This window comes from Dermacentor variabilis, chromosome 4, assembly GCF_050947875.1.
Source record: "Dermacentor variabilis isolate Ectoservices chromosome 4, ASM5094787v1, whole genome shotgun sequence".
Taxonomy (NCBI): Eukaryota; Metazoa; Arthropoda; class Arachnida; order Ixodida; family Ixodidae; genus Dermacentor; species Dermacentor variabilis.
The window spans coordinates 31,492,667-31,517,070 of NC_134571.1; the positions used below are offsets into that span (position 1 = coordinate 31,492,667).

The 24,404-nt window shown below is 43.8% G+C and overlaps 2 protein-coding genes across 2 annotated transcripts in view; one reads left to right on the forward strand and one right to left on the reverse strand.

Moving 5' to 3' along the window:
- The window catches only part of LOC142578877 (uncharacterized), a 31,790-nt gene extending 26,786 nt beyond the window's left edge, over nt 1–5,004 (reverse strand). The window contains exons 1-2 of the mRNA XM_075688543.1: nt 4,778–5,004; nt 4,123–4,252 (exon numbers count right to left, since the gene is read on the reverse strand). Of these exons, the coding sequence (XP_075544658.1) occupies nt 4,123–4,252; nt 4,778–4,894 (247 nt within the window). The 5' untranslated portion in view covers nt 4,895–5,004. The remainder of the gene's footprint in view (nt 1–4,122; nt 4,253–4,777) is intronic.
- Nucleotides 5,005–5,049: 45 nt separating this feature from the next.
- LOC142578876 (BRCA1-associated protein) lies at nt 5,050–11,660 on the forward strand. Its single transcript, XM_075688542.1, has 2 exons — nt 5,050–6,678; nt 9,100–11,660. The coding sequence occupies exons 1-2, from the start codon at nt 5,275–5,277 to the stop codon at nt 9,466–9,468; spliced, it is 1,773 nt and encodes a 590-aa protein (XP_075544657.1). The 5' UTR covers nt 5,050–5,274; the 3' UTR covers nt 9,469–11,660.
- The last annotated feature ends 12,744 nt before the right edge of the window (nt 11,661–24,404 follow it).

Here is a 24,404-nt window from a genome sequence, read left to right on the forward strand (position 1 = left end):
CAGTCGTGACGTGGAAGATTGTGGGCGACTTGCCACAGCCAGGGCATCGATCTGCATAACAGTGTGGGTAGAATTTCTTGAGAGAGAAAAGATTTGGAAAACTTGCGGTCTGTAACTGGCGTAATGCCACTGCTTCCTCCCGCGAGAAGGACGGCGGTGGTGCGGCGTGGGTTCGACGGATGCGTGTATAATGACGGAGTATGCCTTTGTAATGGAGCAAGGGATCCCCCCACTCTGAACTAGTCGCCTCACCACGCCGAGTCGCATGGGGGGAAATTTATCGGGCAACCGCATGTGCGCGTTCGTTACCCGGCAGCGAGGTATGACCAGGGGTCCAGAGTAAGTGGATGCGGGGAGTTGTGGTTGGTGTATTCTGCGGGATCTGTTTGAGAATTTGGTGCACCGCTCTCGGGATGCCATGTCCTGATAGGAACGCCCGACATGCCTGTTGCGAGTTCGTCAATATATACACTTCCTCAGGAACACGGATGGCGTATCAAATTGCAAGAGCAACACCGAGAATTTCTCCGTAAGCGGCATTTGTTCCGCGCATTGCAGCAGAGTCTCTCAGGGATTCGGTGCCATCCAAAACTACCGAGGTATACCCTCTTGAGTGCGTGATGTGTCCGTGTATAAAGTATGTGTTTCCGGGATGTTTGCAAGCATGCGGCCAATGTATCGTACACGGGCTTTGTGCCGCCCTTTGTCGTGCTTGGGGTGCATAATACGTGGGAATGGATGAATGCTTAGTGCTTGGCGTATTGCTGACGACAAGATCGTTGGACGGGTTTCAGACTCAAGGGGTGAGACAGAGTATCCTAGCCGTGTAAGAAGATGGCGGCCAGTAGGAGTGAGTAGGAGGCGCTGGCGATGGCTGACCCAATGTGCCTCTAGCAGCTTGGCCATCGACCCCAAGCGAGAGCTATCGAAGCAGCGTGCGTTGCGAGCATTCTGTCTTAGCGCCGAACGTGTCTGGTATTCCGGTAACCACAGGCAAGCTGGTCATTTCGGCAAATGACTGGATGCATAAACTCAAGCTGATGAAGGAACCTTAGTGTAGACGTACGTGAGTGGCCTGATCGGTCTGCACGGTCCAGACACTTGTTGGCGCAGCGCTTAACCAGCCAAACAAAGCACTAATATTGCTCTAACCAAGTGTAAAACATTTTAAACATTTATAAAAACAATGTGTTGATGATTACACTCCTGTGAAAAATACACACCAGCAGCAAAGAAGAATACACTTCATTGCTGCTACTGTGTATGGTTGAGCTCTGTGCCACCAGGTGGTTGCACCGTGCAGACCATTCACATTTGCCCTTCTGCTCATCTCATGGCTCATCCCGTTACGGCACAGTCAAGCGGCCAGACCCTGTCCCCTTACGCTTACGCTTGCATTTGCCCTAATACCGGACTCACGAAACGCTATTGCGTTAGTAATCTTCCGGTGTAAAGTGACGGCTACAAACGCGCAAATCCTGGCGCCGATCGGATAGTGGCAGTCCGATGAGCAGCCGCCAGTTCGCCCGTACGCTGCCTTGCAGAGGGACACGATGTCGCAGCTTGACATATTGCCAGTCGCTACGTTTGCAGTCCACAAGGCAACAAAAGTCGAATCATAATGCGCGAGAAAAGACTGAGACCGACTGTGACCGCGGATCTCTCGTCAAAATGGAGTATGTTGTAACACAAGCAGACGACACTTGCTGTGTGCCGGAAGTGCTTAAGATTACTGAAAAATTTTTCTTGTGCATACTCTTTATGTTACTTTCTTTTTGTAAAAACAAATTAACTAACATTCCATCTATTACGAAGATCATTTGTTTACCATAAAGTTGGAAAAATTATCGATCACACGTCCTGATCAGCCAATCGGATACCTCGCCCCACTGACGTCGTATGGGTGATTTCGGTCATATGGGTAGGGGCGGCTTAAAATTCCGCCGAGCAGTGTGCTGCGATCGGCAGCCATGTGCATTTTTAAAACCCTATAATAAATTACACGCTTTACGCGGAGCACTTAGATGTGTCAATTAATGATCAGAAGTACCTACACTAACGACTTAGTACGTTTGTAGAAAATCGTCAAAAGTGTTTCAGGGTCCCTTTAATGTCTTTGCAAAAATGCCTGGTGTGTGTGTGTGTGTGTGTGTACGAACAAGAAAAAAGGGGATTAACTGGGGAAATTAACTGGGAAACAACCTAGGGGAAATTAATTGTACTTACTAATTGAATTAAGGAAATGATAAATTAATGGAAATGAAGGTGGATGAAAATACAACTTGCATTATATATATATATACACACAGATTTTTTCTTCAAATACTTTATGTTAAAAAAGCCTACAATGGTTACTAGTCACTACAGATTAAGTATCTGCCTAGGTAGACATCATCTGCATGAAAGGTCAAAGCAATTATTCCAGTAATTAACCTAATCACATTAATTAACTTCCTAGTTAACAACATTACAGCACATATTTATCATAAAAAGTTGAAGGCAATCGTGCTGCATGCATAATCAGATGAGTTGAATGAATAACTTGACGCCAGTAATTGGCAGTTACGTGGCCATTTCTAAATGTGGAAACATAGAAGTAGAATTTATGACGATTCTTTTCAACTTTCCAGTATAAACATATGCAGTAAAGTTTGTAACTAGAAAGTTAATTATTGTCATACTTAGTGAAATAATTGCTTCGTATTTTCTTGCATATGATGCCTGCCTTGATGTCTGCCTTTGAGTAACTTTTGTATGCTATTCTTTTTAAGTTGGAAGTTATATATATATATATATATATATATATATATATATATATATACACATATACATACATACATACATACATACATAGAGTTTCTCACTATAACACCTAGAGGGTAATCTGGCGCCACCATCTATGGGAGTTTCTTAAGGGGGCACCGTGCCGTCATGGGAATGCCGGTATATGTGTCTGCGAGGCTCGTGTTGGCTGGTGTTGTAAGAGGCTTCGTCTAAAACGTGGATATGGCTACGCAAATAACGCGTTCTCAAAGTAAAATCTTCATAAAATGTTTCCATTCACGCATATTACATCTTTACTCACCCACCATGCATGACCAAGCGAAGAAAAGCAAGAACAGACGACCAACTGTTTCAAAGCGAGCGCGAACCTTGTCATTTGTCCTCCAACTTTAGCGGCCCGCTGATACTTTTTACGTAACATGTAGTCATACACACAATAACAAGTTCTCATAGTTAAACAAAACATGTTTTCGCATAATAATAAAGCTAAAACAGCTTTCCATGTGCTGTTCTAGTAGAATATGAATCATTATGACAGACAGAACGTTATTTGCCAAGCGCGTCTTCAAGGTGTCCTGTCTCTATGAGAACGATGCCAATCCGAATCCACAATATACCGGCATTCCCATGCATACCACAGCGCAGCAGCGCCAGATTTCCCTCTAGGTAATGTAGTGAGAAACTCTATGTATACATATATATATATATATATAGATATATATATAGATATATAGATATATATATATTGTTTCAAGGTTTCAGTACCTGAGGCTGTTAGGTAATTTGGCCTCACACTACTGTCTGTTGTAAGCTTCCTGGTTAGCTCATATGGTAGGTATGTGCCTTGGGGAAGTGGTGGACAGCTGGGGGTGCAATTCTTGAGTCCCACGAAAATTTTAATCGTAGGAGAAGGCTTGCTTTTCAAGGAGACTGAAAGGCTCCCTTCATAACATTCTAGCATAGTTAGGGAAATATCCATTTTTATTCCGCAAGCAGAGACTTAGTATGAACAACATGCAACACAAACAAACATTGGCTCTCTGTCCTCCTCTTCTGTTACCATTACTGCAGGATCCGGAAAACTGTGGAATTGTGTAGATTGTCAGAATTAACTTTAGCATATGCATGCCTGACATACCTTTTTCGTTACATGTTCGATATTGAAAGTTCGACTCAAAACAGTAGGCTCTGCTAAACGTGCAGTTTGAACAATATTATGCGAAAGTTTACACGAATGTCCGTCCCATCAGCACACCAAACTCTCAACTTTTCACATTATAGTGCTTAAGCACGCGGTCATAACTTGTTAACAGCCCCAGTTTCCATGACCCCACTTACCATGTTGGTTGCCACTGTACACAAATAAAAAGCTGAACCCAAAGTATCGGTAATGTGTCGAGCCAGGAGAAGCCTCCGCAAGGCAGTAGACGTCAAAGACGGTCAGCAAGATCATGAAGATGCTTTCGACCTAAACAAAAGCAAGTAAAGGCAGAAAGTGATAGTTAAGACAACGGCGCGAATGCTGCGGTCCCTGCCTAGGAACCACCAGAGCTGAGGACAGTATGCCCAAAATTCGGCGCTGCTTGCGGCAGACGCAATATCTCTAACATTATAATTTTAGACGATTTCAAGCACCTAATTTATTGCTGCCGCTACTTATTCCTCTGCGGTGCTTTTATTGACATGTTAACGCAAAGCACGTATGCATACAAAATGAAACTCGCGATCAACGCGCCGCGCAGTAGAGGGCACTTGGAAACTACAAGATGCGGTGCGGCCCAAAAAAGTGACCTAATTTAGACTGGTCAGCGGAATCGCAGGTCGTAACGAGCTCACCATCGAAGGCAAACTTTGATGCGATACAAGCATACTCTTGCACGGAATCGAACTTCAGGAACCGTGGCATTTCTTCCGTCTGTAGACGCATGAGCGACCACTGAACCGAACGACCGAACACACCCAAACATCACGGACAAGCTGACGATCAACTTACGATGGAGCAGATTCCAGCGATGTAGCTTCCGTATTGCAGGTCCGTGAAATATGCTGTTCTCAACAGTGGACGCCGATGGTACCATTTCTGCCGAGATCGATCCAGCACCGAAGGCATAGTTTCAAAGTTCCCAGCGAAATATTTCGAATGCCAAGGCAAACCTCTTTGACACACCAAACGGCCTGCAGCCTACGGTTGTTGTTGGTCGGGAAGCGGATGTGACGCAGTGGATGCAGTAGACTCTATGCAGCGCATCCATTTGATAGGCGTCGCTGTCGTCTGAATCCTCTAAACAAGACGCTAGGCCTGTTAGCGCTGTGGCAGCGGTTGGTCTGTGGCGTTGTAGTTTATGCAACGTTGAGCGCAAGTGTGTAGTTGGTTGTCTCTTGGTGCTGAGTTGTTTACCTTTGTGCTCGTAATTTTGCTGAAGCAACGCTTTTGCTGGATCCCAGAAAATCGGCGCATGAAATGCTGAACCAATCATCTAACAACGGAGTATGTCTGTGTCGCTTGTGATTCTCAAGTTAGAAGTGGCCAGTGACTTCCCACTTTTGCCTCACATCAACTACGTCTCTGCAAGAGCTCGAAGGCTCGAATATTGCGCTGCCGCACCTTTTCGGGGAGGAGAGTGGCACTCAAGTAAGTTGGAAGAAATTATCAAGGAGAGCCGTGGTTGCCGTAAGCCGCACGATATTGTGATCGAAACAGTCATAATAGAACCTGATGATATGGCTTCGAAGCAAGCTGCGCGATGTGTGGGAGAGGAGGAGCCGTCGGGTGATCGTACATGCACGGAGTCATCTGCGTCCAAGGGAGGCGATGTCAAATGCAAAGATGCTGTAGGCACATTGGACTCTGTCACAGGATGCCCTACGGAGAGGCCCAAGCCGCCCGCGCCTAGCCAAATTCCGTTCTTCAGTGGCAACCATAATGTTGAAGTCACGAAAGGAATACTGCACCTTTTTAAAGAGAATCAGCAGACTCCGTTGGGCGAGGCAGAGCGCAGTGAAATGCTGTGCATGTTAGCTGTTCCTGCTCTGATGACCCTTCACGACTTGTTGCAGTTTATCGCGCCTGTCAGTGCGCACGTCGAAAGCATCCGCGTCATCCGTGACTCTAAACCGAATCTCTACATGGTGCTGCTCAAGTTCCGTGACCAAAAGTGGGCCGACGACTTTTATCAGAGTTTCAACGGTGAGCGGTTCAACTCGATCGAGCCGGAGGTGTGTCATTTGGCGTATGTCTCTCAAATGGAAATGGTAAAAGAAGGAGAAGGCGACGCTGTGCCAGGCCACACTGAGCTCCCAACTTGCCCTGTGTGCCTGGAACGCATGGACGAATCTGTGGAAGGAATCTTGACCATCCTCTGCAACCACACTTTCCATGACGGCTGTTTGGCCAAGTGGGGCGACTCAAGCTGCCCAGTGTGCCGATACTGCCAGACGCCGGAACTGGTGCCGGACAATCGCTGTTTCAGCTGTGGTTCTCAGGACAATCTCTGGATATGTCTCATCTGTGGCCACATAGGCTGTGGGCGGTATGTTGAAGCACACGCATACAACCATTACGCACGCACAGACCACACTTTCGCAATGCAACTGGGCAACAACAGCGTATGGGACTATGCAGGTGACAACTATGTTCATCGCCTTGTACAAAACAAGACTGACGGGAAGTTAGTGGAACTGGAAACTTCTCGCACTGACAGTGATGAGAAGCTTGACTCTGTACAATTGGAGTATACATACCTTCTTACAAGTCAGCTTGAGAAGCAGCGACGGTACTTCGAAGACTGCATGGACATGCTGCAGAAAGATAACAATCGACAGATAAATGAGCTGAAGGAGAAGACTCAGATTGCAGTTGAAGAACGTAAAGATCTCGAGCAAAAACTTCGACAGGTTGGTGCTTCCTTTGTGATAGCATGCCTCTTGGTTTTGAGCGCACGAGTATTTGAGATTTTGTGTGCAAACTGTCTATTTCTTGCTATAGGATTCAGATTTGGAAAAATGGTTTGATGTGCAGTAATACTATTCTAGGCCTAATGTGCGTCATTGATGACTTCTTGAGACTGCATGGGAGAAGACCCTTGTCAGCTGTCATATTCTACAGGCTGCCTGAAGGGCCTGCTCTTATGCTGAACCGAAATTACAGTGACCAGCACATTTACTGGAACTACTTAACGAAAAAGCAAGGAAGAGAAACAAGGAAAGAACCGTTTGTGCTTGCCCTGCTTCATTGGCACTCAAGTTTCACTAAGTGCTGCACTTTTTAGACCACATTGCAAACTAAAGATTGGCATTAGTGCATGCCTGGTTCATGTACAAGAAGTTTCAAAACAGTTTTTTTGTTCATCTCACAGTCAGAAAATTAACTTGCCAGGTAAATATTCTGAGCACCCCTTTTTAATCATGGAGGCAGTTTCTAGAAGCCAAGAAGCTCACTTTACGTATATGCTGTATATCTAGCTGCGGGCCTTAAGATAAGCCATTAAGCCTCTGAATATTTTTTACGTATTAGGCTAAATTTGTATAATATGTGGCGGCTCCGTTCATTGTTTTTTCCATCATACCTCTGAGCCATCAATCCTCCAGCCATCTCTCATTCCACCATAGAATAATTAATGTTTCTCCTACAGTCCTTAGACTGCCCAAAGGTCTTGCGCAGTCTGACTGTAAATATATATAGCTTGCACACATCATCACAAACACAGCTTCTCACCATGATGGTTCTCTGATATGGCACCTAGGATGATATCAATGTATCATATCCACTGCCCTGGGCAACCTGCTTCTATGAGGAAGGACAGCTTATAAGCTCCTGCCTTACCGGCTGTGTTGGAGAGTGTTGGAGCTGCATGAGATGTTAACATGGACTACTGGTCACGGGTCTGGTTTACCAACATAGTGCCTAGGATGACGTCAGTGCCAGCCATCTATATTTACCTTTGGACAGATAAACCAACATTCAAAAATCCTATTCAGTGATTACCGTACCATTTGATATCTAGCAGCCTAAGCACTGCATGGGCTCAGGACTACCCGAAAACCTGGGCCTGGTTGGGTCTCGTTTACCTGCCTGAGCCACCAAGCCGGGCTCAGGCAGGTACATAAATGTTTACAAGGGCCAGGCCTTGAACTAGAATCATGGCCTGTGCAGTGCTGTATGGGAGGCACCCAAATTACGTGTAAACAACAAAGGCATCATTGGATGATGTGCCCAAGAAGGCGAGACACAACCATGTCTGCATAGAATACAAGTTGAGGAGAAACACTTCTGGTTGAGAAAATGGTGGTGTTGAAACACTTGTAGCTGATTTAATGTAGTGCGCTGTCATAAAATTTTTGTCAGAAATCGTCCTATGAGTGATAGCCTTTGTGTCTAGGTGGTACTCTTCAGTATGACAAAAATCATTTTCGAGGCCCTTCAATCATCATGAGGGAGTACTGGCACAAATTTTTTTCTCTAATTTTCTTATTCCTTTCTTTCATGGCTAGCTATGAACTCAGTAATTACGATAGAGGGCGCCAACTTCTCGGGAGCTCAGCAAATAATTGCATACCTTTTACTGTAACCAGTCCAACACACATACAAGCTGCAGCATGGCTTCATATTTAAAGCAGGAGGTTGGATATGCCACACAGTGGAGACAATGGTCATAGAGTACCACCACAGCACTGACACATACAACCAACTGCACCGCCATGTGCAGAGACCATGGAGTGTTCAGTGGGAATTTGATAAGGGCAGAGGAGGTTAGAGGAATCCTCCATGCTAGCAAAAATGCAAAAGCAGAAGACTAGGCTTAACCCTTGCCAAATGTGGAGAATGCAGAATAAAGCAAGATGGAACAGCGGGTATAGTGGCATCCAGACAACTTTCAGCAACACAGTCAGTGTGTGGCCTCCAGCTGCTGAACCACACTGGGCTGATTGGCACATGCATGAGTGACTTGTATAATATGTGACCACAACCTCCAGTTTTTACTACACATCCAGTTTGCCGCTTCATGTCCATAGCCACACTGCACCTGGTGTACATCTTCAACTAGTAGATGCGTTATAATTGATTTATTTATTCATAATACCTCAAAGGTGCCAAGAATCGGGACAATACATGAGGGACTGTGGTATCTAAAATTTATACCAAGTGGTATTGTTTGCCCGAGTTAGACATTACAGCAATCAGACTACTCTTCATGCATGTAGAGTTTGTATATTACATAAGCTGCGATAAATTTGGCCATAAAATTCATCATAAGTACCATTGTTTTTGTTACCTATTGTTCCTGTTATTCCTGAGCTCACCATTTTGCATTACAGGTCACCAAAGACCGAGAAGCTGTGCGCCGCAAATCTGAGCAGTTGGCTCAGCAGCTGAGCAAGACAAAAGGCGAACTGCAGGAAGAAAAAGAAATGAACAAGTGCCTGCGCGAGAACCAGGTTGTGTGGCAGTCAAGACTGAAGGATGTTGAAACCAAGTTGCAGGAACTTCAAAAAACTAAGGACAAAGAAATTGAGGACCTACAGGAACAGATGAGGGACCTAATGTTCTATCTTGATGCAAAAGAAAAGATCAGTTCTAGCTCGAATGAGGTGCAACAGGAAATGCAGGAGGGTACAATTATTGTTGGAGCACCTGGACCTTCAGGTACACCAACACACAAGCAGCGCAGACGAAGAAACCGCTGATTTATTAAAGTGTATAACAGCAACAATGTGTTATTTATCTCAATTTAACATGCAAAGTATGCTATATTCAAATGTATGCCTTGCCTGTTCTGTGCCTCTTAAATAGCTTTAGAGACAAGGTCTTTGTAAGTGTCAGGCTTGTGGCAATTGCAGAGTGGCTTCAACAGTTTTTTGCTTTTTAGCTGGTGCTATGTCATATGAGTTGTATATATTAAAAGCTTTGAGCATTTTCACATCTTTCTTATTGATATACCTTTTGGAAGGATGCAAAAGTAAAATAGCTATTGAAAGATTTGCAAGTTGGCAGAGTGAATCTTAAAACTTCACAGCAAAAGAATATGCACATTGTGTTCAAACGTTCAGTGGTTACTTGTGCAAAATGACATTGCTTAATTAGAGACCATGTTATTTGTTTTGTTTCTTTCTTGTTGTGTCTTTGCTGTTATTAAAATATCCAAAAGTCTGAACAACTTGAATCATAGTAGTGACGCTATGCACTGTGATATAGCATTGTCAGCATATTTACAAGTTGTGTGTTCTGCTAGTAACCTTTCAAGCTTTAACTTTACATCATAAGTTTATTGGCTCAGATCAGCTAGCCTTTTACCAGCTGGTATAGTTAAGCACCAAACTATGTGAAAATTTAAAATGGTATGTACCACTGCTCCTAAGCCATTGTGTTCTTTGGTTCAGTTAAAGCATTGCTGTTGGTATATGCGCTTTGATTCATATGTGCACAAATTGAGTTGTTGTGACCATTCTCACGGAATAGCCACAGGCGATGCTGCATGCAAATAGGGTCCTTTGTTTTCGGGTTTCACATATATTGAAATTCGGGGGGTAAAAATTGGTTGTTATGTTTAAAGAGTAAAACCAGAGAGAAATTCGTGGTTTTGTTTTCTGGCAGCCTAAAGTTCAGGATTCTGCTAAATTTTACAAACAATTAACACAAACAGTGGTCTCCTAGCCACAAGCTTGCGGGAACATGTAATGGCAAAGAGAGCTTCTTGCAAATTATTTGACAAGCTCATCTCTCTAAATCCTAATTGACAGGCATTACTAGTTTATATAAAGGAAACTAAATTAATAAAAACAAATGGAGATGGGTCTGGCAATCTCTGCATACTTTATTCTCTGAAATTAAAAGAGAAAAAGTAATTGTGCACACGTCCATGTTTCGCAGCAAGTGCAATGCTTTTCCTTATATTACAAGCCCTCATTGGCATACTTTCTATATCTGCGCACCCTAGACCTTTTGTGCATCTTGTCCTCCACTCTTTTCTTGTTTTACTAGTTGCCAGTATGCTCTTGCAGCAAAAAGGAATACCAACTATACAAATCGGCCACCATTCTTTGAATGTAACATAGTAAGATGTACAGCATACGTTAGTTTTATGACACCTGCATTTATCATCCTTTACGAAGGGCCGATTTGGGTGGAAATCGGGTTTAACCTGACCTTCATAAATTTTCTTCAGGGTGCAAAAAGAAAAAAATGGGTATTATTGGATTTTACAGGAAAATCAAGGACCCTACATATAAACTAGCATTTTATTGTTGGGTTGAACATTGTAAAACAGGTTGATTATGTTTAGACCAGTTCAGAATATTTTTATTTCTTCGATAAATGGTCTATTTGGATTGTCAACACTGAGAGTGTACAGTTGTTCTTTAACTATGTACACAACAAAATATTCTTTGCAGTGCGAAATGGACAGTCTTGTTTCAATAGGATGCTTAATGTAAAGCTTTTAATTCACCTTGTTCATAATTTTAAATTGTTGCATGGAATAATCTAAACCATTGTACGTGAGGGGCAATACCTCTTACTGACACATTGCACGTGGTTATTTCCATGTATTCAGTTCCATTGCCACAGTGAATGTTACGCTTATGTCGGAAATCGTACTGCACTGTACCATGGGCAGTAATAACTATTGGGCATGTGGTACAATTTACATTTGTCGACACCTGTATTTCATGTCAGTTTGTAAGAAATCTTTCAATATCAATATTATTAGATTGTTGCTTTTGCAGATTCTTAACATCCAATTAAAGCATTGAAAATAAACTTTTACTTTTATGTCGCTCACCTGTACAGACATAATAATGTAGGCAAGCAGGGTAGGAGATGTTATCCAGCATGTTTCACTGGAAAATCGCAAATAAAGCACACTTTGTTTCACTTTGCACCTTTACTTTGGCACGCTGCTTTTACATTTAGTCGAATGACCATCATTGTTATAGGGGATATTCTGAAAAAGCAAGCATCACTGTCAAGCATTATTGTCCAAGGCTTATCGCAAAATATGATTGCACAATAAGTAGACATTCAAATTTTGCTGAATTTGATGTTTCCTAAAGCACATTACAACTTTCTTTTTGGATGTTTGTTACAGGCACATGAAGCGAAAGAAAGCAGGAAAGATTGTTTTATTTGAAATGTAGAAATGCTAACGTGAAGGGGAGTGAAAGTGGACGAAAAGACAACTTGCCACTGGTGAAAGTCAAACCCACATCTTCTGTGTTATGCATGGGATGCTCTACCACTGAGTTACAGTGGCAGCTGTCTCACCATTTACTTCCTTGGGTAGTTGTGTATGTGCACTACGTCTAGCCCAGGGAATGTTAGCCAGCATCATCACTCATGGCTGTAATTGTGAATGGGGAACATTGTTTCAATTACAGGCTTCACATAATATGTGCACCAACATCACATCTCCGTACCAGCACCATCAATTGTTGTCGTCATCCTTCAATTGTAACTATGCCACCGTTCTCATACCATCGTCATGATGCCGTCATGGTCATTCCATCATTGTCATTGCAGCTTCATCATGGCATCAGTGTAATACAATCATCATCACACCATGATTGTCATGCCCTCGTCGCGTCATGCTGTCGTCATTATACCATTGTCATAACTTCAAAATAATCCCATTGTTGCCGCACTGTCGTCATCATATCGCCTTCGTCATTCCATCATTGTCACATCATCGTCGTCATAGTCATGGCTGACCCTGGCGAGCAAGTTTCATACTAATGGGGGTCAGTCCCGGAGACAGTGTTTGTCGCATCTAGCCACAGCAATTGAAGTCGCAGAATGACCACGTGCTATAGATTGTAAATAAAGGTGTCTTCAGCAATATGGCGTGTCGGTACATTGCTTGAATGCTAATCGCATTAACATTGACATTCAAAGCGAGATGGGTTCTGCGCTACTGAATAACAATCAACTAAACCATATTTCTTTTTATAACATCTGAGAGCTATCTTGGGTGCATGGGATTCTCTTGGGTCTTCTGTTGCATTGTCATAAAGATAAAAGCATTTTCATTCTTTTTGTAGATCTGTTCATGTTCACCTGTGTGTGTGTGGCACTGTCTGTGTTAGTTTAATTAGTAAGTGAATGTTTACTGCAACTTATATGGCAGATGATAGGTGATACCTTGCTATGCTATCAGTGCGTTCTCTTTCACGTGAAACTGAATTTCTTTTACAACTACATAAAGCCTACAATGTCGCCAAGAAATCATTGAAACTTTTCTCCAAATTTAGGGCTTGCAAAGACGATTAGGTAATTCTGACTATTTATACAACCAAACAAAATACAAAAGAATGTGTGATTTGCTCCATAGAGGGGCCAACAGCAAATTTCTAGTAGCATGCTCCTATAGCACACACAAGTATGTATTTCTAAACCAGGGCAAAAGTTTACTTGGACACCATGTATAATAATAAATCGCAAGTTGCAATACAGATGTTGCATTCAGAGCCTCTGCTATAAGTGCGTTGACAATTAGCATGTTCAGTTTACTATATTGATGTTGCTATTTGCTGTTAAAAGGTGTGATGTGTCCCAACAACTCAAGCACTAGTGCCTGTGCTCGAGGAATGCTCTCATGTGTACATGAGCTATTATGTATGCACATATGTGTGCTAGGAAAGAAGGAAAAAATAAGCTATTTGAAGATTTAGTCATTCAACCTGTAGTTAATAATCAGGCTCTCATTAAATAACCCATCGTTCTTAGCACAGGTTCATTTTGCACTCCAGAAATAGCCAATTTTTCCAGGCAGGAGAGGGGACATTCCCCACCTACACAAACATGCATGCACACTGACTTTAAAGGAGTAGCCCACTGACACATTTTCAAAGATTTATATGCACTACCACAAATTTTCTGCACATAAAAGAATATACACTTAATAGGTGTGAAAGTTTTGGCACCTTAGACAGAATTTAATATGGTATTAAAGTTGTCTCCAAATGCCAGATATCGTCAACATTACCTTGATGTCATGACACAGAGTAAAATTAGTAGCTGATGTGGACAAATAATACTTGATATTAATGTTGTTGCTCGCAAAAACAGTTACTAATTAAATCAGCGCAGCACGAATTTCTTCTGGGTGTACAGTAGAACCTATTTGATCCGATCCTGTTACATACAATTTCCCAGCGCCAACGTTTTCGATCGAGACAAAAATGACCCAATAAAGTTGCGCTTATTTTTTACCGGTTCATACGTTCCGGGAAAACACGATTTTCTAGCCCCGACGTTCAGTGCTTCGCCAAACTACGATTGTATGATACGTTTTTCAGCCTCTAAATACCATGTAAAAAAAGAAAATGCGCGAGTGGCGCGCGATCGAGAACGGTATATCGCAACACTGGACCGCCCGTTTGGCATGAAAACGCAGGCGCGCACTAAGCTCTTATTCCCGTACCATCAAATCTCCCCCCGTGTCGTCGCATGCCTCATTCGTCTCTATCGCCGCCAAACCTATTGCGATACGCATCTTCACCTATCTGCTTTACAGCGCGTGGGCCTAGTGCCGTTGGTAGCGTACTTTTAGCAGGCTTTTAGTAGGCGATAATCCAAACGCGTCGCCGTTCCCTGCTGCAGGCGACGCGGTTTGAGCGTCACCTTTCGCTTCGACGGCATCCGGCGTCTCCCACCAGCGCGATCTCGTTTCGGTTTCCCGTCACCGTCTCTATAAACACTGCGCAATAGGAAAATAACAAAACGTGCGTGTCTCGGGCCGCCGAAGCACCACCAGCGCGACGCTCGTCGGCGTCTCGTGCCTTGTGTGAAAAGATTCGCGCAACGTGTCGCAATACGTAGATGTCAACTATATTTAAGTTTGTTCATTTTTTTTAGTTACATCGGATCGTGCGTTTTCTCGGTTAGTACGCTTTTTCTCCTTTTTATTTCTAAAAAGTATGGACGAGGTTATACTGTATTCGCATGTGGCAGCCACAGCGATTGCAGGAACAGAGCGAGCCAGTGTATCGCGACATCAAGACTCATCCACCTTCTGTGTACTGCTGAGATTTTGAAATGCAGGATCCCAAAGCTGCCATCGCTGTGGCGACTTGGGGTCTCGGAATCCCAAACGTGCCACTAACTGTTATGATCTGAATTGTTACGAATTTCGCCACCGCAAACAGTGTTGCGATTTGGTTTTCGGAATTCCAGGGCTGACACCAATGTTGGGATTTTGGAGCTGAATGGAGACGGAGTCTTAGAGCTGGAGAAGTAGTAAAGAACTTTATATGTACATATATTTACGTCAATTCAAGTAGCATATCGTTGGCAAACAGCTGACAAATAGTTGACATATAGCCGGCAAATAGCTACTGGAGCCCACCAGGTCGAGTGAATGGACTGATGGCTCCTCGCTCTTCCAAGAATGGGGCGAATCGACCTTATATGCTTGACGAGGCAAACTCGCCGGTCCATCTTCAGGCGTAACAAGGTGGGGCGGGCGGTGATGACACCCATGTCGCATTCCTTTTCTATAACGGAAGGGAATCGTTTGAAGACAATTCCAGTGGTGTAGCCAGGAATTTTGTTCGGGGGTGGGGGGGGGGGGGGGCAGGCTTGTACGTAACTTGAATACTCTACTCAAAATACTTCATCTTAAATACTTTGCAAAGTAACTTTGTATCTTTTGGATAACTTGACAGCCCAGTATTTTTACAGTAACTTCATTATTTTTCAGAGCATCTTGTACTGGCCACTTAAGGTATACACCATTCATCACTAGCTAGCTGTCAGGTGCGGTATCGGCGCGCAACGACCTTGTAGCGCCGGCCGCGCCTTGCGCACAGTTCATCTGTCGCACAACCGTTGGGTGCCACAGCCTTATGGAGTTTAAAAAAAAAGCAAGACAGAGAGAAGAACAATAAACTTAAAGCGCGGCTTTCAAGTTTGACCAGCCAAGAAGTAAACAAACCGACGGTACCTTTCTTGCAGCAGGCTTACAGCATGCGTAATTCTTTTCAGAATGAGAAGGGCGACGCGTTGAAAAAGTTGATCAGTCTATATCGGCAACACTGAACTAAACCCGCCGTGGTTGCATAGTGGCCATGGTGTTCGGCGGCTAAGCACGAGGTCGCGGGATCGAATCCCGGCCACGGCGGCGGCATTTTGATGGAGACGAAATACGAAGTCACACCACTGGAACAATGGACTCCCATAAGACCCGTGAAACAACGTTGGTGCTGCCTGGACATTACTAAAAAGATTTTATTGAATGCGTGAATTAAATTAACGAGAAGTGCGTCCAAGCACAACGCAAGCTCTAAAAACCAATATCTTATCGCCAGGAAGAATGCCCAATTCTAATCTGAGAAAACACATGAAGATAAGTGAGAAAGCGATTTAAAAAAAGTTTGTAATGCGTGAATTAAATTACCGAGAAGGCTGTCCAAACACAACGTAAGCTCTGTCTACCAAAGACCGATATATTATCAACAGGAAGAACGCCCAATTGTAATCTGAGAAAACACATAGAGGTAAGTTAAAAAGTGACTAATCTTTTTTTTTAATGCGTAGATTAAATTACCGCGAAGAGTGTCCAAGCACAACGCAAGACATAGGCACCGACTACAAGACGGAGGAGGGGGGGCAGAACCCCCCTCCCAAAGTGTCATTACCAGAGTTCTGTTACCCTCATCATGCTAGGTTTCTTTTGAGTTGCCTCTACCTTTTCACTTAGAATTTTATTGTGGCTAAAAGCTTACTGCATCATTGTCGGTGCATGCGGACGTGCGCAGCTTTTAATTCACACTTTCGCTTTATTTCTGCAAATCCTTATATTAAGCCGACAAGCGCGATAGAAGCACCAGCGGCGGCTACTTCATCCGTATTTTTGTAATTTTTTTTTATTTCAACTGTGAACACCATGCACGAGCACAACCATATACTTAAATATAGACACAGGACAAAGTTTATTATTTTTATTCAAGGAAAGAGGTAGCCTACTAACGATTATTTCTAATGGTATAGATAGCTTGTGCCTAGAGAATGAATATGTTGTAGTGCAGTTATGTTCACCTCGATTCAAATTGCTTTGGTGCTTTCTTTATACTGAAAGAAACCTGGATACTTCAGTGACCCCTTCGGCAGAGTATTTTATTAACGGCGTGTGAAATGCGCGGGATTATGTGTCTCAGTAATGCTTCTCTTTCCACTAGGCAATGCTAACTATTCACGAAAAGAAAAAAACCTCTTCTAATCATTTACGACATTTATTAGGGATGGAAACATCGCCACTAGCGTGTAGAGGTCGTGTATATATATATATATATATATATATATATATATATATATATATATATATATATATATATATATATATATATATATATACCGAAATGAGGTCAAGCCGAAGTCACACGAAATCAGCTTCAATAGCAATCGTGCGCAACAGCGCTTATACTCGACTCACAGTATAAAAAGAAATTGTTATACATTGTGTAATATTTATATACGAGTATGCTATGTCTTATCTTTTCAAATGACCGTTTGTCAGGAAAGTATTTCTTGATTGTACCTATGTGTATTAAAGCTTTCAGACGGCGTTACACGCCTTTTTTAATGAATGTGTATTTGCGCGACCTAATACGCAAAAAACACATATATCTTCCTAACGTATTTAACTTAATACGCTTGTCGCATGGCTCATCCGAGAGACGCCAGCCTATCGGTAATGCGAAGGGACTCAGGCTCTGAAATTGAACTGTCTCCTACTATGAGGCCTTGCAGCTACTCACGTTAGGCCGCCACTTCAGTGAACAATTCTTCGACGTCACACGAAGTTTCTTCAAGAGCAACTATTATTGAAGGTTATATATATATATATATGGGAGGGAGTCGGAAAGATGGCCGGGCCCCAGACCCCTCTCACCCCCCCCCCCTCACCCCGCGGGTAAACTGAAACCTTTCCACCTATGATGCAAGTTCTGTCTACCAAAGACCAATATCTTATCGACAGGAAGAACATCCACTTCTAATCTGAGAAAGCACATGAAGGCAAGTTAGAAACGGACTTTTCATTAAGTACTTCCGTATAGCTGACTGTTCACACATACATATGGTATGGTAAATGGTACATAGTTACTGCGTATGTCCATCTTTTTTCGCAATGTGTAGTGCCTGTTCGCATTTGCTGCTGTAGTCTTCCTATTGAGAGTTTAAATGTGTGGCCATTTATCGCAAAGTTTGGCTAGTATTGCAAAGTTGCTTCAAGTATCTTTGAAGTAACGAAATACTTTTCGAGCATTTCTTACCGTATCTCAAATACATTTCTGAATTTGGTATTTATTACTCTACTCAAGTACATTTCGTGGGGTAATTAGTAACTTATCTTAAGTACGTATTCTGAGTCTCTTGTACAAGCCTGCAAAGGTGGCACGCACTTAAACGGGGAGGGGTTGGGGGAGAAAGGGTATAGCTGGGTGGGTCGGGCAGGTGGCATTGTGGTACACAGAAACTTAGAGAGGGAGGGGACGTTCCCGGACTTCATGACTTAGCACCCCGTGCGACCAGGAGAGGGGTAATAGAAGGAGGAACAGCTGAAGGGTCGCGATCCAACCCCGCCCCATCGCCTCCCTTTAGAGGCGCCCCTGCAGTACAGGATCACCTTCTCGAGTGCTGGTGTTTTCCCACAGGAACGCCTAGCTATGCCGCAATCGCGTGATTTCTGGCAACGAGGGGAGTCCAACCTTTCAGAACTCGCATATACCATGTTGTGTCAATGCGCCGAGGAATCGTCGCTTTCTTTGTGGTTGTTCGAACGCGACCGCGGTCGCATTTGCGCGGAAGAGTGAGCCGCACACCCTCTGAGTATGCACGCGTTATACGCGCAATCTCAATAATCACCAGATGCAGTCGCAGGCGCTGTCGATGAGAGCTGTGTTGCGTAGAAGTTCCTTCGATCGCGAACAGTGAAATAAAAATAGCGATGAACAAATTGCGCGAAAAATATACATACAGTGCGTAGGTATATTTGATTTATTTTCTTGCGGGATGGCGCCGTGCGTATCCTCTGTCTCGAGGACGCTGGATGGAAACGTGCTCGAGCTCGCCGATAGAATGAGGCCCGAAAGAAGAAACCTGCTCGCGGCGGCGGTCATACCAAGTGTAAATGTGATTTAAGGTAACAAAGACCGGCGCTGCGTACAGATGCCCCACTACCTTCGGCTTTGTGCAGGAAGCCTAGACGGACACAAAATCTAAAAGTCAGAGGAAGCGGCAATCAAAAATAAACACCGAAAGACTAGAACAGGATGCAAAAACGACGCCGCTTTTTGCCGAATTGAGCAACACCGCCGCAAAGGCAACACGTCAGGGGGCCATCAAACAGAATCGGCTACCGAAAAGAAGTCCTCTGAATTTACTTTACCCAAGTGCGCACTTGAAAGGCGAGTAGTAAAAGGCGCACGAGGACGATCCCGAATTCCCCAAGGCCGAACGCTTTAGCGCCTCTTTGAAGCGCCGGCAGGCGTTCGAGCCAAGGTTCATTTGACGATCTTTAGACGCCACAAAAAAATGGAGCGAATCGAAAGCGGTGCCTGCTTTTAAAATGTGGTGAAAGCTTCCCTGCACTTGCGTAGTGGTGCCGACGCTGAATGTGACAGCTGGAGGCCCTCGGTAGACCAGCTGCTCGAGCTCGATTACCTGAAGGAAATGAGTTAACTGCATACTGGGGCGGTGACATCTTAGACAGCTTAAATGCGTGAGTATACTAACAGGCATTTATAAATTGACGTGCTGCTAAGGGCAAATTATAGTTACAAAAGAACGAATATGAAACAAACTGCTATAGCGCTCAGTTTCAAGCCCGTTTCAAGCTCCGACGAAAAAGTAAATGTATTCTCAGAAAAAGTATTTCTGTGTGTAAGTATGCCTGCGTGCATGCCGGCAGTTAGTTGCCAGAACCACGCTATATTTTATGCAGAGTAAGATGATCATAATGCTACTGCTGCTCGCTAGTGATAGTTTCATTTACTCCCTAGATAAAGTGAAATATAATAATAATAGTACTAGTAAGAAATGTTACTCGGGAGTACCGCATGGTCACACGTAATCATAGACCGTAGTATACGGTTAGGCATACTTAAAATTGGAAACCACTTCATTTTTCACTGCGAAAGGACGCAGGCGTTTCTTCCTCTAAATTACTTTATTACAGAAAAAAAGTTAAGTTTGGCATATATTTAATATCCCGAGCCTCGCCAGCAGTTGGTCATTGCGAACAAGCGCCGGACAATAAATTGCAGTCTTGCAATCCGACTAGCCCCATGTCTCGCTCGTAATCGATGCTTTCAAGGCAGTGTATGATGCTTGGTAAAAGAAATATGCACAACCTAACAGTTCTTGTCATATTTCTTTTTATTGCAAAACTGGCATGATGAAAAAAGTCGTCAACCGCCGGAACGAGCTTTTCAACTTTTTCATACTAAGGTTGGTCGATACGTAGCACATGTAGTGTAATCGCGCAAGACCGGACGCGAAAAAAAAAAAAAAGAAATTTCGAAATCCTCTCGGGAAGTGGCGTCTGCTTTTCAAAAAGTGCAGCCTGATCTGTTGCTACCATTACTTGAATAGACCTTTGGCCCTTTGGCGTTGCACTTGCCGGCACTGGTCTTCAGAGCCTGCTGTACTGCATATCCTGCAGTATTGCAGCGGTCCCTCCAACTTTATGTATGCTTTGGTAACAATCGCGCCGAGCTACACTTTTTCTTTTGGAACTGACGGCGCGTTCATGTTAACAGAAGTTTGAAGAAACATGAAGTCAGTGCCGCCCATAGAATACACGCACGCTCATTTATTCCACAGACAAGAAATTATACTGTGAAGACACCTCAATAGTGCTAGAAGTGCTAGTACACTCCATTATAATATATAAGTTCTCGCACAGTGCGCATCTCCACAGTATGTATTTGCCATCTGGAAAATGACAAAGCTGGTCACCGTCCTGAAAATATCAAGAAAAGCATATTGTATACTCCTGCTCCTTAAGTGCTCCAAGTGTAAGGGCACAGACGAATGTATTTGATTTTGTTTTTAGAATTTTTCGCAGTCTTCGGCTGTCTCCAGTCACACTTTGATTCATGTCATGACATGTTGCTCTGTTGCTGCACTAATTCCGTAACTCAAGATTTAAACAGGGGAAGAAATAATTGCACAGAATCCAAGGGACTTATGATCACATCAGAAGGTCGTACAAACATTACTGTGCTTTTTGCTATCCCCATCACTCTCCCGTGTGGACGCCGGTAATGAGAAAACCCTTCATGTCCTGTTCACCCCCCCCCCCCCTAATTTTCTTTATCCTGTCTTTCTTTTACCTTTTATCTATCTCTCTTCCTAACTCATGTACTGCATGTATAGCAAGCCGTATACCCTTATCTCGTTAATAACCTCCCTGCTTTATCTTTTTCTCTCGCACTAACCGTCGAGAAGACCAAGACAAACACAAGAAATGACTACATACTGACTGAAAACTAATTATATTTCACAATCACGGACATTGTTATTCACACGCGATGAAGAAATAAATTATCATTTCGAATTAAGTCAACGCTTGCATGTATACCCCCATTTCTCGTGTTTCTGTTCACTTCGTTTAATTATACGTACTGTTCAGCACTTGGTTGTGTGTCCAACAAACTCACCCAATGTGTCTGTGTCTTGATGCTTCAATCATTCAAGAATTTATCATTGGGCAGAATGTGGCGGTATATATACTGTTTCGGTGCGCGCGACAGGCTAAGTGGGCAAGCAAAAGAAAAGACGGTAAAAAAAGAAGAAAGAAACGCCCATGTCGGCGGGCGCATGTGCCCCACCCATCAACATTAGACGCTAACTGTACGTGATCGCCCACTCGTACTTTCATTCTAAATAAACTCCAGTGATTAACGGTGAGTGCGATAGGATATGAATGCTAGTTAACGAACGCCCCGCGAATGAGTGCCGTACGGTGCCGTCGCGAAGGCATTCAAACTGCAACATTAACTCAGGGCTAACTTCGCATTGTGCACATCGCAAACAAAAAAAACACATGTCGCCGCACTCGCGAACTTATTAAAGGGACACTAAAGAGAAGCACTAGACCAGTTTATACTGATAAGTTATTGTTTCAAAACTCAGTTTTATTGTCAATTTTGCGGTAACAGAATGATTATTAGAAGAGAAAATGAAGGTCAAACTTCCGTTTCTTCTCAATTTCTCGCCGGAACTCCAGCACCGGTATACACCAGAGTGACGTCAAGGATTTCGAAGTATCTCTTCGTATTTGGGCCGTTGTGGCTTTTATAAGAACTTATACCCATGGTAAAAGTTCTTGAGACTTAGTGATCGAGAAGCATCTGGCTCTTTTAGAATGCAATGCAGTAGGACTGTACCGGTAAAAATTTATCCGGGACTCCAGCACATGCCGTCAAAATCCATGACGTTACGGCAAGCTAGTGCGAGAACTTCTAGGTAACGTCGCTACCCGTCTATCGTTTTTTTTTTTTCGCTCTCTTTTCTAGCTTACCAAGTACTTCTCACGTAAGAAAGAGTCAATTTTTGTGTTATTGTAAAATGGTATCCTATTGATACAGATAAAAATATATTTTTTAAGGCAGAGCTTTCTTAGCATCACTCCTGCACTTTGGTGTCCGTTTCTTCACTCGCCGTGGTGGCGTAGTGGCTTCGGTGCTGCGCTGCTGAGCCTCAGGCTACGGAATCAAATCATGACCCGCCTCGGTGGCTTAGCGGCTCTATGGTGTTGCGCTGCTAAACAGGAGGTCGTGGGATCAAATGGCGGCCGCGGCTGCCACATTTCGACGGGGGCGAAACGCCAGAAAAGCCCGCGAACCGTGCATCGGGCGCACGTTAAAGAACCCCAGGTGGTCAAAATAAATCCGGAGTTCCCCACTACGGTGTGACTCGTAATAATATTGTGGTTCTGGCACGTAAAAGCCCAGAATATGTTTTATTCGTCTTTATTCACTGCGCAGCAGCACATTGACGTCATGAAGTCTTGTATCGGCTTATATAGTGCCTAACTGAGACCACACATCCTGAACCCTTTGCGCATCCTTAACTTTCATCAATATGTAATCAGCCCCGGTTGACTGTGGCGTTTTATTAAAGGTTGTGTGCCAGAAGTGTTTGTTCGTTCACGTGATTTATGACGCATGCGCGTAATAGCACGCGATTTAAACGCGCGAAAATTGTAAGCACGGCGTCCTTAGGCAATAGCGAGAGCAGTCGCGTTTCGCAAATAACTAGAAAAAGGTACTCTGAACTACTAACCAATCAGAGAGAGGCAGTTCACGTCATCAGACGTTTATAGAAGAAGCTGCAGAATACCCTTTCTCTCAGTTGTGAAGGGCGCTCCCTCCGAATATCCGGACAGCTGAGGAACGAAAAGAAACGACCGCGAAGCATGCATGGATACGTCGTAATCTGTATACATAAGGAGACCTGCACGTTGCACCCGCCTTGTGTAATTGTGTTTCAGTGCACCGATCTCCAAAACTTAGAACGATTCGCTCACATGGAGAGACATCAGGGAAGTGGTCTGCCCACTCTTTAAAGAGTGAGTTGGGTTGGCCGAGTAGGGCCGCAATTTAGGTGATAGCAAAGTGCTCTTTCGAGGCCCTGCGCCAACCACTGAAACGCCGCCGAGACATTAGGGCAGCCAAAGGCATTAAAGGGCAACTCCAGCGATTATTCGAGGCCAAGTGATCTCAAGAAAATGTCCGCTTCTTGTTTTCTTCGGTACTCTGGTCATCTGTGCCTACGATACGACTGAAAGTTTAGTTTCCCTGAAAATTATATTTTAAAGCAATAGCGTTAAGGGCCACGCGTCACAGAAAATCCAGTGTCGGCGCCGACGTTGCAGTCGGCGGAGTTGTCCGTGAGCGAAAATTCCCATGTATATTTGGGTATATATATATGTCTTGCCTTGCTATATGACATGCGGCATATGCGGGTCATATTGCCACACCGTTCTATCATTAAAGTTGCTCATACCTTGTCTTACATTCTTGACAAAGTCATTCCTCGGAATTTTGAGAATGACAAGCCCCAAACAAATGGCATGACGCAAAACAACGACAGCGCATATTAAAAGTGCGAAACAATACCAGAAACCTGAAAGTATATTTTTGTTGTTTTGCGCGCGGCTTTGCACTGCCTCCGGGATCGGCCCACGCAAGAGGTCGCGTTTCTACCAGAAAGCTCGCCTTCGTGCATATCGTTCACCGCCAGCGTTTTCCGGTAGACATTACGGTTACATAAGGTTCAGTTTCCGGGAAGCGTGAGAAGCAGCCACGGATCTTTGAATGCTAGCACGTTCCACTATTAAAGGCGAAGGTTAAACGTCCTCCAAGTTTTTTTGAACCCCTTCCTTAAATACACAGGGTTGTGGGGCGACGTGCATTTCTTAAGCGTATGCCTATGAAAGCATTCCTCCTGCTTTCTATAACGTCTATTTTGTATCCCTTCATCCTCCCTCGGCGGGGGCCCCCGAAGGGCCGTCCAGCAGTGTCTAATTTCCCGTCGGCTGCACGTTGCACATCGTTTCCAACCACTTTGTCAGGGCCCCCTTACACCTATAACACATCTGTACCCTACGAACAATAAAACA